Here is a 17,748-nt window from a genome sequence, read left to right as displayed (position 1 = left end):
TCAATAACTCCACAATAATATCACAATAACATCATAATAACACTACAATAACTGCAAATACTACAATAACTGCACAATAACACCTCAATAATACCACAATAACATTAAAAAAACAGAAATAACATCAGTCGAGAATACCACGACATCCGCCACAATATCACTCAAATAACACCTCAATAACTTCACAATAATACCACAATAATAAAATAATAACACCAACTAAGAATTACACCATAGAGCCATCGCAATGCTACTCAAACAACGTCATAATAATATCTTAATAACACCACAATAATACCACAATAACACCATAATAACATGACAATAAGTGGAGTATAACACCTCAATAATATCACAATAATACCAAATAACACCATAATAAAATGAAAATAACACCAATTGACAATACCATCACAACCGTCATAAAATGACTCAAATAACACCATATTAGCACCTCAATAATACATTAATAACCCATAATAATACCAGAATAACATCATATTAACACCAGTCGAGAATATCACCACAGAGTTGTCACAACACCACTTAAATAACACTGCAATAATACCGTAATAACACCATAATAATACCACAATAACAATACAATAACACCACAATAATACTATAATAATACTATATTTATACCATAGTAACATCATAATCAAACTAAAATAATACCAATCGAGAATACCACCACAACCGTCACAATATCACTGAAATAACACCACAATAATATCGCAATAACACCGCAAAAATATGACAATAACATCATAACGACACCACAATAACTACACAATAATGGCTCAATAATAGCACAATACTACAACAATAACACTATAATCAAACCACAATAACACTAATTGAGAATATCACCACTGCCTTCATAATACCACTCAAATAACACCTTAGTAATACCTCATTAACCCCATAATAATACTACAATAACACCATAACGACACCAGTCGAGAATACCACCACAGAGACTCCACAATATCATTCAAATTAAACTCTAATAACACATCAATAACACCACAATAATACCACAATAACAACATAATAACAACACAATAAATGCATAATAAAACCACAATAATACTTCAATCATAACATAATAAAACTGAAATAACACCAATCGAGAATACCACCACAATCTCCACAATATCACCTAAATAACACTATAATAACAACTTAATAATACCACAATAATCCCAATCGAGAATACCACCACAACTGACACAATTATACCCAAATAACACAACAATAACACTTCAATAACACCACAATAATACCAACATAACACCATAATAATACAATAATAACTACACAATAACATCTCAATAACACCACAATAATACCACAATAACAGCTTAATAAATCTGAAATAACATCAGTCGAGAATACAACCATAGCTGCCACATTACCACTCAAATAACACCATAATAACACATAAATAACCCCACAATAAAACAACAATAATAACATAATAACACCTGTCGAGAATAACACCATAGAGCCGCTGCAATACCACTCAAATAACACCACAATAACACCTCAATAATACCACAATAATACCATAATAACACCACAATAAGTGAATAACTACATCTCAATAACACCAAAATAACACCACAATAAAAACACAATAACACCAATCGAGAATACCACCATAACCGCCGCAAGACCGCTCAAATAACACCATAATAACACCTCAATAACCCTAGAATAATACCCTAATATTACGATAATAACACCAGTAGATAATATCACTATAAAGCCACCATAATACCACTCAAATAACACCACAATAACATTTCAATAACACCACAATAATGCCACAATAACATTATAATAACACTATAATAATTGCACAATAACACATCAATAATACCACAATAATACCATAATCAAACTGAAATAACACCAGACGAGAAAACCACCACAATTGACGTAATACCCCCAAATAATATCACAATAACACATCAATAACTTCACAATAATATCACAATAACACTATAATAATATTGAAAAAACACCAGTCAAATACCACTATAGAGTTGCTGCAATACAACTCAAATAACACAACAATAACCTCACAATAATACCACAATAACACCATAATAACACCAGTCAAAAATGCCATCACATAGGTGCCGCAATACCACTCAAATAACACCATAATAACATCTCAATAACACCACAATAATATCACAATAACCATAATAAAAATGTAATAACACCACAAGAATACCAGTCGAATACCACAACATAATAACCACAATATCACCTCAATGACAACGAAATAAGACCCAAGTAACACTAGAAAAACACCAAAAAAGAGCATTATAATAGCTTGAAAAAGCTCAAAATAAAATCCAACATGCAAACAACATAAATCTCATAAAAGCAACAGTCGAACACCAGCATATAACCACCACAATAAAACTGAAATAACATGACAAGAACTCAAGTCAAATAACACTTCAATAATGTCACAATAATACCGCAATTATACTCAAATATGAACAAAATAGAATCAAATCCTTATTACTATCAAAATGATAGGTGACTAGTTTGGGGTAGCTTAAAAGTGTGGCGGCGTTTTTGAAAACGCCGCCGTGCTGTTTGGTTCCTGCATCTCCTCCGCCTTTTTAAAACCTACGTTTCACTATTTAGGCTAAATAGTAAACAAGGGCCTTTACTTGCGCATCACGTTCGCGACCTCTTTTTTCCCTCATTGCCCTAGTCGCTAGCCCTGGATCGTCGCCCTAGTGACCGAGAAGAAGTGATTTATCCAGAATCATCTATTTTCCAAACTCACAAACCGAACAGCTAGTCAGCTTATCCGGATCAGCTGCTCATTAACATATTATTAGGATAATCTGTTTATCAATGTAAGCTGGATAAGCTGCAGCCGCCCCATACAAGCCATAACACTGCGAAATCCCGACATGATTAAAAAAAAAGAGAAAATTGACTCTAGATGAGAAAAATTATTTTCAAAAAAGAAAAAAAAAGCTTGCGGGTCGGACTGGAACTTCTTATTTTTTATGGAGTGAATGCCCCGCTTAGCTCCGTACGCACTTCGGACTTCTGAAGTAATATTTTCTCCGCGATTGGAGCTTGCAAGGAAGCAACGTCGGGATTGCAGATCACTGCGTTGAAGGAAACGCTCTCCGCTTCCCCTCCCTGCGTTGAAGGAAACGCAACGTCTCCTGTCCTCCTCCCTGCGTTGAAGGAAACGGTCTCCAGCACGATTCTGTCGTCGTCGTCTGTCTCTTGTTTCGACTTCGTTGTCTTTGATCTCTTTTGATCTCTTCGATCTGAGGAGCATTTAGGGTTAGGTTTTGGGGATTTGGGTGGGGAAAGAACTAGATGGCGCGGAACCGTTCATCTTCGTCCTATGGGTGTTGGCGGTTCCTGCGGCCGTCGTACTACCTGAAGCGACCGGAACGGCTGGGGCTTGCAGTGGTTGCTTTCGTAATCGTGAGCTTCGCCGTATGGGACCGTCAGAACCTTCTCCGAGAGCACGATGTATATGCTATGATTCTTCTTTCTGTGTTTCTTCTTAAAGTCTGTTTCTTTTACTAGATAAACTTATTGTTTTGATCATTGAAGAGAACGGTGTTAAAATTGTTGAAATTCAATTTTTTCCTGTTTCTTGGTAGGTCGCTGAGATGAAGCCTGCTTAAGGTTAATGTCTTTTGCTAAATTTTAATAATAACTATTCCTGTTTTTTTTTTTTCTTAGAGATCTTAGAGAGGAAAATTACGTTCACAGAATTTTACTTCTCTTCAACAACTGCGTGAAAAAAAAAATGATAAATTGTTCTCCAGGCATGGATCTAGCTTTTGTTTTCATATTTAGGCGATAGTTTAGCGGAAATCTGTTTGATGGCTTTCTCCTTTTTTACATGTGAAAAGGGATTGTTTTTCAGTTACAAGAAAATAAATTTTGTGATATTTGCAATAATATTTACTCAGAAAAGAGCTAATGCCTTACTTTCTTCTAATTTGTGAATTGTGCAGGATGAAATTTATAAACTTAAGGAAGAACTTGACATCTTGAAAGACAAGGTTTCTTTGTTGCCTGTGCTCTCTTCCTTCTCCTGCAGCTTATCCTCTTATTTTTTGCTGAAGCTTGTCATTCTTGCAGCTGCAAAGATTAGGGCAATCTGTTGACTCTGGTGATGGTAAATTAATAAATGAAAATTTAGTTACTTCTGACCCTATTGACAATGAACGTCTTGAAAAAGTTAAAGAGGCTATGCTTCATGCATGGAATTCCTATGAGAAGTATGCGTGGGGTGAAGATGAACTTCAGGTTTGTTGATTATAACAACAGCAGTTCAAGGAAAAAAAGTGTTTAACTGTATATCAAAGTTTCCGTTCTATCTGAGCTCCTGTTCTTTATATATTTTCATGATGATTCAACTTTAAAGGTGTCATTTTTTCTTTATTTTCCAGCCACAATCAAAGAATGGTGTGAACTCCTTTGGGGGCCTTGGAGCAACGATTGTGGACTCCCTCGATACTTTGTACATAATGGGCCTAAAGGATCAATTCCAAAAGGCCAGAGAGTGAGTAGAAAACCTAACTTTTATTTTATTTTTCATTTATGTGCAGCATGATTATAGATATTGTCGGTGATGAACTAAAGAAAATGTTGTTTCTTCATCTAATTTGTTAATATTATTTTATCGTGCTAAAAATTTGCTTTGCTTCCATATTACTTTAGTTTTCATTAGTTCTAGTTGCTTGCAATAAAATTGCTGTACTCTGGGTTTTTCTTTCACAAATCTTCTACTCTTGTACAATAGTTGTCCCTTTCTTCAACCAAAGCTTGATAAGCATTTATATAGTTCATATTTGCAGAATCATTAATCTTTTATTTTGCAAGTTTGATTTAAAATGATGCATATGCTGTTTATAAGTTTTACAATTATGGATCTGATATGAGATTTTCTATCTTTCAGATGGATTGCTAATTCCTTGGATTTTAACAAGAACTATGAAGCAAGTGTATTTGAGACGACCATAAGGTTGCTCTACAAGGTTTAATATTTCAAGTTCTTAGCTTTCTTTTCCCAGGGAGAGAGATTATATAATAAAATTTTGTATTAGTAGTTTTATATACGCATTATTCAGTGTGTAGAGGGTTAGTCATGTAATAGATTTCTAGAAACTCATTAGTTATATTTATCTCATGTCTCTACATGAATTTCTAGAGTTGTTGGTGGGCTACTTAGTGCTTATGATCTCTCTGGGGATTCAATATTTCTTGAGAAGGCGAGAGATATTGGCGACAGGTTGCTTCCTGCATGGAATACTCCAACGGGAATTCCTTACAACCGAATTAATTTAGCTCATGGGAATCCTCATAATTTTGGATGGGCAGGGGTAAGTTTCGGGCACTACCTACAAATGCTTATGCCTCATATTTTAACTATGACTCAATACCACTTTTTAATGTGAATATTTTTTTGGACAGGCATGTCACTATTTTTCCAAATTGAAATTGGTCCTAATATGAATTAAAATCGGGAAATGATGTCTTTTTATGTTATCCGCTGTTGTTCTTTTGTTTAATTCAAGTTTAAAATTCAATAGAGTGGCCCATGAGTTCTCTTTAGCGCCCTTTATGTTTCTTCACGCAATAATGATTAACTTGTCATAAACTGGTGTACTTCAAATTGAACCATATGACATAATACTCATGATGCAGCATAATATATATATATATATATATATATATATATATATAAAAGACATATAATTATATATATATATATATATATATATATATATATATTAATGTTACATTCAATATGTTAGAATTTGTTTTCATTTAAACTAGGATTTGATTTGTTAGGTTTAATGTGTTTGTTTGATTATCCTTTTAGATAAATTTAGGGCGCTTTAGATGAATATATATTGAAAACTGAATTTATCTTATAGCCTTTTTCTATGAATAGTTGGAGTTTTTACCTGTAATGGTTGTCTGAATGACTCAGTTAGCTGAGATTAGACCTTTTTTTGTGACCTTCACTTTGTGATTTTTCCTGCCTTACAAGGTTCCTCAATTCTTTTTTCTTTCTTCTATTTTTTTCTGTTCTTCTAAGGCCTGAATTTGTTGCGTAATTATTTCTCTTTTCTACCTTTTCATTTTTAATCTTACATAAATTCATTTCTTTTATGTCCACTCTGTATGAATCTGTCCTTACAATGCTTAATTTTTTGTAGTGTTTCATTCTTCCATTGTAATCATCTCTTAGTTGAAAGTGCATGCAAGATTTCATTATCTTTGGGTTCATTTTTTTATCAATTTTTTACATAGTTTTACATTTGTGTCTCGACCAAATATGAGTCAAAAAAAAAAAATCAACTCTCAACTTTTCTCATGCAAGCTAGGTATACTTAAAAAGAATAATGTTACTAGAAAAGAAACACCCTTTAGCAAGGGATACATGCAGACAGAAACAAAAGTGCAAACAAGGATTTTGAAACCACAGTTTATTTTTTGTTTTCAGAAAGATATTCTTTTTCACATTTTGTGTTTAGAGCCAATTAATAAATAAGACTTTCTGGGCAAAAATTAAGTGTCTTGGCAGATTCTCTGTCAAAAATGTAGTTTTTGACTAATTCATCCTCATGATGAGATATATTCTCTTTGATTTCATCAAAGCTGGTAAAAAAATGGAATGCGTTGTTTTTTTATCTTCAATTTGATTCATCCTGAATCTAACTATTGGCATACACTATTTGGACAAAGTAGAACTGAAAACTTTATAAGGGAGCCTACAGTATTTTTAAGGCAGGTGGGTAAGAGTTAAGTTGCCTACCTGTTTGGCAGGCTTGAAAACGCTGATGTCCTTCAGAGTTGAATCTGTTTTATAGGCTTGAGAAATTTGATGTGCTTTGGCGTTGACAATCAAAGGTTCAGATGAAGTTTTTTGGAGCAGCCTTGAAGTTCCACATAAGGTCCTTTATGTTGTCCTTGTTTTCTACTTAAACCTCTTTGACATGAAAGATTTGGCTGTATAAATGTAAAAATTAAAGTTTAGGTGTTAGATATGTAAATAAATAAGAACTAGGTGGTTTGTATGCAAATGCCCATTTTTTTTTACTTGAATGTGAGCTACCACTAAATTTGAAGAATCATTTATGAAAACCTTTAAGATAAGGATAGGTTTGTTTGATTGAATCGGCATTCAATTCATAATCTTGGAAAATCTTTGCTGAATTTATGTGGATGATGGATTATCTAGTGCAACTCTACCTCAATAACTTAGTGATAATGTACTTTGAAAAGTTCTTAATCTGTTGTCTAGCAGAGAAGATAACACGGTCTTTGAGCTGCAAAAATAAAGCAACTTCACTTTTTTGGACAAACTGTGAGTTCAGGGGAAGACCTACGTTTTGCTTTGACAGCGGATTTGAGAAAGACATTCTACTTCCTCTTATATGACAAGACACGGATGCTCACTGGTTTCGTCAGTCAAAGAAAATACCTTTGCGGTTTGTCGTTTTGTGATGATCCAAAGCAATGGGGCGGATGCATGTGTTGAGTATCTATTTAGCAAAATTTACATCATCATTTATATATACAATTTAGAAAATTCATTCATGCCTACACGTAATTATAAAATGAAAAGCACAATATCATAAATGCACATTATGTGTAGTGTTATTTAAAAAAAGTTACATTAGAGCACGAAAGAAGATGGAAACAATTGTAGGAGTAGAAGAAAAATGATAGAAAAGGAGTTAAGTTGCTACTCCTAATAATGAAGAGGACGAAGTGGAGGCCCCTGAAATTTGGATCACACATGAATGGGAGAGAATTGCATGTCTAGGGTTGCTTTATTTCTCTCCCTAGAGGGTAAAAGGAAAGAGAGTCACTAAGTGTGAGTTGTAAAGTCATTATGAATTTACATACTACTTTATAATATGCACCACCGCCCAAAAATGTTGTGGCCATTTGAACTTGAAGTTGATGCAAGGAATGCTATTGGAAGATGAAAAATTATATCCCCTGTTAGAGATGTTTCAAGAGAGAATTAGAATTGCCTCTAAATGATCGGAGTTTCTTCGACCTTCGTTAAGCTTGACATAATGAAGAAAAAATGCTTCTTGGGAAGCAAATTTTTGTGCACACTGGACACAGTTTTTTTCAGCTGTTGTAGAATCAACTTAAAATTTTGTTGTGGCAGAAGAAATAGATGAAATATGAATCTTAGTACTACTTGCTGAGTTACCACAAGAATGCCATCATTACCAAGATGCTTCCATATTTTCACAATCTCTATTGGCAATGTTTTTCTTATTTTGATGCATGATCTTTTGTTAATGAAAGGGTACCCTAGCTTGGAAGCTGTTTGGTTTCTGTAAAGTGGGTGGAACTTGGAAGTGGTATTTCCTAATTTTGGAAGCGGAAGTTTGGGAAGGCACTTTTAAGAATGTTTTTTGATTGCTTACTAGGAAATTTGATACTTGTTATTTGGGAAAATTACATACCCAGCATACAATTCTTATAAATTTTCCTGTTTCACACCTAAAGTTTCATTTTTACATGCATAGCACTTTACCTATGGATGAAAAGATGATTTTGACTATTGAAAGGTGATAATGTGTGTTATTTTTCTTATGGTACTTGTAAATATTAAAGTTTTGGTGTGAGATAGGTAAATCCATAAGAACTGGGAGCTATGTATGTAAATGCCCCTTGATATTTTTCCTTACCTAACATTACTGCCTCCTACATGTATTCACCTCTCTCTCTCTCTCTCTTTATATATTCTCTCATTTAATCCATCCTTTCCCTCACTCTGTTGTGAGCGCTCACTTACTTGGCAATACACTTTCTGAACATAGTATCATAAGACTAAAGAGGTTCACAATGTTCTATCCTTAGATTGATATAAAGATAATAGTCATCAATCACATGATTTATCCTTAACAAAGCTTTAGTGCAAAAAGCATATGACTTAGGATGGTAGCTTTACCTTCCTGGAAGTTCCATTATTCCTTCTAATCATTTATAAGGAAGATGCCATTTCTTTAGGTTTATTTTCAGGGTTAATTTACAACTCAAAATACTTTTGAAGTGATGAAGTTATTTAGAATTTTTTTTTAATTTTTTAATTTTTATCACTTATTTATTTATTTATTTTTTGTTAAGTTATATAGAAATTATTTAAAACAATATTGAGTGGACAAGCAACTGTAAAAGGCTCAACACAATTGGAAGTGATAGGCGACCATTTAAATGAGGGATTTTGGTGGAGCTTTTGCAGTGCTTGTCTCGACAAGGACTGTTTCAGTGAGATAGGTACTTGTAAATATTAAAGTTTTGGTGTGAGATAGGTAAATCCATAGAACTGGGAGCTATGTATGTAAATGCCCCTTGATATTTTTCCTTTCCTAAAATTGCTGCCTCCTACATGTATTCAACTCTCTCTCTCTCTCTCTTCATATATATATATATATATATATATATATATATATATATAGATCGAGAGCCACTTTCTTGGCAATACACTTTCTGAACATCGTATCATAAGACTAAAGAGGTTCACAATGTTCTATCCCCTTAGATTGATATAAAGATAATAGTCATCAATCACATGATTTATCCTTAACAAAGCTTTAGTGCAAAAAGCATATGACTTAGGATGGTAGTTTTACCTTCCTCGAAGTTCCATTATTCCTTCTAATCATTTATAAGGAAGATGCCATTTCTTTAGGTTTATTTTCAGGGTTAATTTACAACTCAAGATACTTTTAAGTGATGAAGTTGACATATGGATGAAGTTATTTAAGAAGTTTTTTTTTAAAATTTTTTTTTAATTTTTATCACTTATTTATTTATTTTATTGTTGAGTTATATAGAAATTATTTAAAACAATATTGAGTGGATAAGCAACTGTAAAAGGCTCGACACAATTGGAAGTCATAGGCGGCCATTTAAATGAGGGATTTTGGTGGAGCTTTTGCGGTGTTTGTCTCGACAAGGACTGTTTCAAGAAAGAAGTTAGTATATACAAATCTGCCATCATAAATTCATTTGTAATGGGATTCAAATCTTCCAATACCCTCATACCTCATGATTTTGTGGGATTAGATCAAGACAGGCCAATGCCCATGATTTGATAAATATTCATAAGAACTGGAGTTTTATACCAAGCCAAAGACTGCATTTTCCTTTCTTAATTTAAATAAAATTTCAAAGGATGCACAAGGATTCTTCAAAAAGGTTGTGTGGAAGAGCTTTAAAAGGTTTTGAATGAAGTTCTTGTTAAGTTCAGTTGGCATGAATGAGAAATTGTCATCCCAACTTGTCCTTCTATCATTCCCACACGATATCACTCAGTCATGCGATGTATTCTTTTGTTATTGGAAATTCTATTAGTCATGAGGGAGTAGAATTTTGTAAGGAAGCTTTGTATATCATTTGGCCTAAATGTTTTGCTTTTTTTATATTAACCATCGAAATTGCAGTTGAAACTTGAGTTATCCCGAAATCTTTTTTTTTTTTTTTTTCATTTCTTTTGTGCCCTTATTTCTTGGCCTGAAATCTCCAGGCTTCTAGTCATAACATACCCTTTGCTCAATCTTCTAAGAAATCCTTCCTTTTATTTTTTGGGTTGTCATGATATGTCCCCCAACTGATCTTTATTCTATCCCAAATCTTCTTTTTAAGATAAACCAAAAATGGGCTAGAGGAAAGAATCAAATGAGTGAGAGAGAGAAAGATGGACGATATTAATTGAAAAGAAAGGGAAGCAGGTGAGATAAAACTAGAATATGAACTTTAGTACCATTTTATATCAAAATACTACAGCGAAGTAATTATAGTAAATAGTATAAATTATAACATATTTCATCCATAAAGAATAATTTCGAATGTTGCACTTAGCTAAAGAACATATATTTCATAGCATTTTTATGATAAGTTTATAGCAATTATATTACTTGTAGTAAGAATATGGTTAATTAAACTGCATACTGCACAATTCAGGTAGAGATAAAAACAGAATATAAAGGTCCTGTTTGGGATTACTTTTTAATTTCTGTTTTTTATTTATTTATTTTCAGAATGTTCTATTTTTGTTTTTTTTCCATTTCTAGAAAACATCATTGATACTCTTATGATTTATATATTTTTAAAAAATATAAAATATGGTTGGTTGGATATTTTCTATTTTTTTAAAGAAAAAATTATAGTTTTAAAAAATTAAATAGATTTGTTAATAAAATTTTATAATTATTATGTTAATTAAATTACTAATTGAAGTTAAATAATCAATAAGTTTATAATTATTAAGTTTATTAATTAAATTATTAAGTAATTGAATTTATAATTATCAAGTTTTTTAATTAATTTTATAATAATTAATTAAAAATAATAATTAATATGTATACAATTATTAAGTTAATTAAGTAAATTATAATCTTTGAGTTAATTAATTAAATGATTAATATTTCATTTGAATCATTAAGGGTTTAATTAATTAAGTTAATAATTAAATTATTAATTAATTAGAATTTAAAATTATTAAGTAATTAAATTTCTTGATTATGAAGATAATTAATTTAATTATTAATTGAAATTCAATAATTATTAAGTCAATTAATTAAATTTTATAATTATTAAGCTAAATAATTTAATTTCATAACTACTAATTAAAAATTAAATAGTTAATAAGTATATTATTTTTAAGTTAATTAATTAAATTATAATTATTAAATTAATTAATTAAATGATTAATATTTTATTTGAATTATTATGGGTTTAATTGATTAATTATTTAGTGAATTACGTAGATTTATTTTTAAAGTTTTATAATTACTAATTTATTTAATTAAATTATTATTTAAAATTAATAATTACCAAGTTCGTAATTATTAAATTAAGTTAATTAAATTATTAATTGAAAGCCTAGTGTGTTTTGGCTTTTTTGAAAATGCAGAAAATATGTTCACAAATAAACCACTTGCGTTTAAAAACAAATTTTAAAAAACAGGTGAAAAACAGACAAACAAGCAGTATCTTTCTTTTTGTTTTTAAAAACAAAAATTAATCCTAAACAGGCCCTAAATTTCAGAAGGGTCATTTGTTATGCTTGTGATGAAAGAAAAAATCATAAAATATTCTGTTTTTTATATTTTAGAATTATAGCGAAGTAAAAGATTGGCATAAATCTCAAGAACCAACATCTTTTACTCTAAATGCAATCCATTTGTCAAATCATCATCATCATTAGGGGGCTACAATATTAATGTATAAATTTTTTGTATTTCAGCTTACCAAAATCTATTGTCCTGTTATGTAGAATGAATCCAGTTTTATATTCCATCCCTTCTAATTTCTTGGACGTTCGTTGGCCTTTAGGCATTTGTAATCTCCACGTTTTAGTAATCAAATAAAACCTAAACTGCTTTATTTATGCATCAACTGAAATACATTGTTGCTTTTCACAGGGAGATAGTATCCTTGCAGACTCTGGAACTGAACAACTTGAATTCATAGTTTTATCTCAGAGGTCCGGAGACCCAAAATACCAACAGAAGGTATGTCTGAAATAATCAAAGTGTATCTATTTGGTCTTACCTTTGTTCTATGTTTTGTCTAGGGGGCATTTAAACTTGTCAAGGCTTTGATTATGTTGGAAAACATTTGCTTTTTATTGCTTTCACAATTTACTTCTTTATTTTGTCATAATAGCTTGCTTAAAGGCTAGTATTCTACATGAACCCTATGTTCTTTAATGTATTATTTCTGCTTTTTGTTTTTTTTCCTGTCTTTTTCAAAGAATTGTAACTATGTTTGATAGCTCGCTTGTAATTTGTAATATACTCATATATTTTTTGTGAAGGTCTAAGCCAAGATTTCTCATTTTAATTTAACATACTAGGCAAATTGCACAATCTATTCCTTAATAGTATTTGATTGTTTCATATATTTCAAATTCATAATTTGTGCACATAAAACATCTTGAAAAGTTATATTCTATATTTTAAAAATATTTTCACTTAGCATGAAAATTATAGTATTTTAATTAATAACTTAATCCTGTTATTTAGTTTTTTTTTTAAGTTTTCTATCCAATCTTTTCATTCGGATACAATATTTTTGTTCTTTATGTGTATTAAGTTCTATGATAAATTTTGGAAAATTTAATTGTTAGGAGTTCCTTTGAATATTTTGAAATTAGTCTTAGACAACTATACTCGTGGCTTCAAATTATTATTCTTTTTCATTTGCTTTTAATGTGAAGCAAGAATGTATTGTTGTATTGGGGATATGTAAAGAAATACTCACCTTTGGTGAAGATGTAGGTTTTCTCTTTTTTTGGCGGGGTAACTCTCTTTTCCAAATTTCTTTCATAAGAATGGTATTGAATTCCTGGAGTATTTATCTTAATTCAAGGTTGATGAAGTTCACTTTTTCATGTTTTTGTTTTTGGATCATATTGTTTTCTTTGTAGGTAGAAAATGTAATATCTCAATTTCAGAAGACCTTTCCGAGTGACGGTCTACTTTCCATCTACATAAGTCCTCATTCTGGGACATCTTCACGCTCACAAATAACTTTTGGTGCGATGGGTGATAGGTACCATGCTTTATTCTGTTTTTAAACATTGTTCCTTAATGTCTCTCTTTTCCTTACGAGAAGTATTAAATTTAGTTAAGTTGCAATCTGAATCAAATGTATATATGCTAGCTTAATTTTGGATCATCTTACAATACATGCAAGTAATTTGGCTGCAGATTTTCCAATAAAATCCCGCCACAATTATAAAAATAAAAGTAAGGACAGTTCCTAAAATTCATTAGTTTGGTTTGGTTTAAGAAATCACGGTTCATTTTTTTGTCTTAGATTAAAGCTCGTTTCTTTTAGATTATAGTTACTGATTTTGAAAAAAAAAATGCAATTAAGTCAAATCAATCAACCAATTAGTTTAACAAGCTTTTTTTAACCAATTTTTTCAAACTGTGAGCAAATGCACAATCCATTTTTAGTATTTCAAAATTTGGTTCAACCAAAACCAAATCAAAGAAATTGAACCATTATTGCGGTTTGAGTTGGTTGTGTTCAATGTATTACTTGGTATCCTTTGTTCTATCTGTTATTTGGTTGGGTTTAATTGTCAGCCAATCCAACATAACCGACCAAATGCACCGCCCCACATAAAATGCCTTTCAATTTAATGTCATGTCACCGTTACTGAATTCAAAATTTTGTGAAAATCTGTGCTGCAGCTTCTACGAATATCTTCTTAAAGCTTGGGTGCAGGGCAATAAAACTGCGAGTGTAAAGCATTACAGGTGAGATAAATGGTGACAATTGTAATTTATTGTCAGATTTACTGTAAATCTCTCCGTTTAGTTTGAAGATTTCAATGATTCTATCATAACTTGATACTTTTAACCCTGTAGTTAATCCTTATTTACTTACAAAAGAAGACAGAAAAGCTTGCATACATTAGACATTGATGGATTAACTAGTGGAGCATACATTCATTTTTTTTTTCTTCTTCTCACTTTTATGTAGAGAAATGTGGGAGACATCCATGAAAGGACTGCAAAGTCTGGTTCGTAAAAGCAAACCATCTTCCTTCACTTATATCTGTGAGAAGAATGGTGACTATCTGTCTGACAAGGTAAAATCTTTTTAAGATTATGCAACTTCTTTTGAATGCATCTATAAACTCTTTCATATTTGTAAACTAATAGTTTTTGCTATTTCTATAATCTGTGCAGATGGATGAACTGGCATGCTTTGCTCCAGGAATGTTGGCTTTAGGTTCTTCTGGCTATGACTCTGAAAATGCTAAAAAAATTTTATCACTTGCCGAAGAGGTATGGCTTGTTTCATCTTTTTTTTATTCCTGTTGAGCATGGATCTTAGTTGTTTTATGTGTTCATCTTTTGCATTAATATGCATTTTATATGTTTTATGTTATACAAACATTGAATTATATGTCGTTTTGTATTTTCTTTCTTTGAATTTGTGTTTATCATATAGAGCAAGCTTGTTGTCAATCCCTGAATTTATAAAATTTTAAGTGGTTTAGGTTATAAAGTACATTTAGCTTCTTACCTTTCTCTGTAAAAAAATATTATATCTATAATCTTTCTACAGCTTGCTTGGACTTGTTACAATTTCTACCAAACAACTCCCACAAAATTGGCTGGAGAAAACTACTTCTTCCATGAAGGACAGGTCAGCTGAGTGAATACTGGCAGCCATTGTTGCAGATTGAAATATATTCATTCAACATTTTCTTCAACACCTTAAAAAACTGCAGGATATGCATGTTGGAACTTCATGGAACATATTGAGACCAGAAACCATCGAATCATTAATGTATCTCTGGCGCATTACTGGGAATAAAACATACAAGGAATGGGGTTGGAATATCTTCCAAGCTTTTGAGAAGAATTCTCGCATTGATTCTGGCTATGTTGGACTGAAGGATGTACGTACGAGTCTTCTTCACCTTCTTTGGGAAATTTACATACATAGCACACAATTCTTGTGTATTTACATATCTCATACCTAAACTTTCATAATAGCACCTTGGTGCTTTAAACCTATGCCTGATAATGTGTATTTTACTTTTAAGAAGTGATAAAAGTGCTTTTTTGAATGGTTTATTAAAGATTTGAGTGCTAAGCATGTAAATATGAAATTTTAGGCGTGAGATATGTAAATGCCTAAGAACTATGTGCTTTGTATGTAAATGCCCCATTTATTTCGGGCAGGGAGTGCACTCAAACCCGGTGGCTTTAGATTCTTGATTTTATTTCAACTTAATATGCTATTGTATTCGAACACTCCTTTCTAGTATTTTATGAGCAAAATGGCGCATTTAAGTTCACAATGAGAACTTTCTAAATATTTCTTCAGGCCAGCCTTCTGTTGTACCTCACACACTATTCTGCATAATTAATCTTCTAATCAAAAGTTTGAATAATATTTTCCGAACATTTCCATACATTCCACTCAATTCGTATGTATTTTTGATGTGACATGAAAGATTTTGTTGGTATAAATGCAAAAAAAGTAAACTTTAAGTGTTAGATATGTAAATTCTTTAGAATAGGGTGTTATGTATGAAATTCCCCAATTTTTTCATACTAGATGAGTGCTTTTGGCTCATTTGTAGTGTATCATTTTTTTTTTGTAATCTCAGGTAAATACCGGAACTAAGGATAACATGATGCAGAGCTTCTTTCTCGCTGAAACTCTGAAGTATCTCTATCTCCTTTTCTCACCGCCATCTGTCATCTCCTTGGATGAGTGGGTTTTCAACACAGAAGCTCATCCTCTAAGAATTGTTACTCGAAATGGTGAAGGTGAAAAGACAACAACAACTTCAATTGCGCAGTCTACCCCAAATCCTCCGAATAAATTCTTTGGAAGGAAGCAGGGAGGAGCATAACTTTGCCTAAAAAGTCTTCAAAATTTTTGATAGATTTTAGTGTTTAGTTTTATGAGCTTCATCGCGATTGATTAATAGGGCCCTGTTGTGATAACTGTGATGTTTAAAGCTGTTATATTTATAAGGCCATTTCAGATGTTCTTCCTATGCTGTTTACATTCAGATATCATATTATTTTACATAGAACAATGTGAGCCTGACTATTGGAAATAAATTGTGTTTTGATTTATTTTGTCATCCTGTATGTAGTTCTGAATGCATGATTCACATCTAAGAATCCTAAATGATATAGTTTGTTTGGCTGGACTGCAACTTTAGGCCACCAAGTCTTTTAGGTTTCTTCTCAAATTGTATGATGAGTGGGTCAGTGGCATGCGTGTGTGCGTGCAGATGCATATATGCATATACATATCTATATGTATATTATATGTTTGTTTTTTAGATTAAAAAAGAACTTGTTTTATATCAGCTAAAAAACCTATAAATATGGAATCAAAGAATCATCAATTGAGACGTGTCGCGCCATTTTATAAGTCTGTTTAACAATTTGCTTAGCTGAATCAAGTATAATCAGGCTTCGATTAAATTGTTATAATTGACTAAAGTAATGTGCTTCACATCATAAAATTAAATGAAATTTGTATGAAATCAACTACTCTTAAATTATTCTATTTTTTTAGTCTTTAAAAACAAAATCACATAGATAAATAGAAACCGAACTCATCTTTGTCAGCTAACTGTACAGATGGTAGGTTGCTTTGGCTTCAAACATCAATCATTAGTACGATTATATACCAGCAAGCAACAAGGTGGGCTGCCATTTGAATCCAAAACTCAAAAGTTTGAAAATAAGCCAAAATTTAATGATGGATCCTGATTTGTTTGTGAATCACTCCCAATGAATAGAGCCTAAGGAGAGAGAGAGTGAGAGAGGAATGAAAAGTAAAGAACAATTATCTGTCATGTATTATTCATAAAATATTTTTTCTATTTATAGAGGATAGGGTATAGTGATGATATCATAACTTTGTTGCATCTTTGATATTTCTGGTATTTTATATATGAGCTCATTGTTCGGTTGCTTTATGGTTTGGTTGACTAAGCTTATTTAGCTTAGGTTTGGTGGGATCAACTTGGTTAGATGAGCTTGGTCAGCGTGGGTCAATCGGCTTATCTAGCTGTGCTATTGATTCTTGACAACTAGTGAGATCCCTCTGGGATTACTTGTGATGGCTGGAGATACGGGGGAACCGTATCTTCCCTTGGATCTATTCTGTTAGAGGGTAGGTTATCACATTCGG

At 31.7% G+C, this 17,748-nt stretch overlaps 1 protein-coding gene across 1 annotated transcript; it reads left to right on the top strand.

Annotated features, from left to right (window-relative positions):
• The first annotated feature begins 3,058 nt into the window (after positions 1-3,058).
• LOC110023373 (mannosyl-oligosaccharide 1,2-alpha-mannosidase MNS1) lies at positions 3,059-16,676 on the top strand. Its single transcript, XM_020722761.1, has 14 exons — positions 3,059-3,531; positions 4,026-4,073; positions 4,153-4,320; positions 4,464-4,576; positions 4,973-5,038; positions 5,225-5,396; positions 12,480-12,569; positions 13,487-13,611; positions 14,262-14,327; positions 14,554-14,662; positions 14,763-14,861; positions 15,145-15,225; positions 15,311-15,481; positions 16,199-16,676. The coding sequence occupies exons 1-14, from the start codon at positions 3,373-3,375 to the stop codon at positions 16,445-16,447; spliced, it is 1,716 nt and encodes a 571-aa protein (XP_020578420.1). The 5' UTR covers positions 3,059-3,372; the 3' UTR covers positions 16,448-16,676.
• The last annotated feature ends 1,072 nt before the right edge of the window (positions 16,677-17,748 follow it).

Source organism: Phalaenopsis equestris, unplaced genomic scaffold (assembly GCF_001263595.1).
Source record: "Phalaenopsis equestris unplaced genomic scaffold, ASM126359v1 Scaffold000224, whole genome shotgun sequence".
Taxonomy (NCBI): Eukaryota; Viridiplantae; Streptophyta; class Magnoliopsida; order Asparagales; family Orchidaceae; genus Phalaenopsis; species Phalaenopsis equestris.
This window is presented reverse-complemented; position numbering and strand designations above follow the sequence as displayed.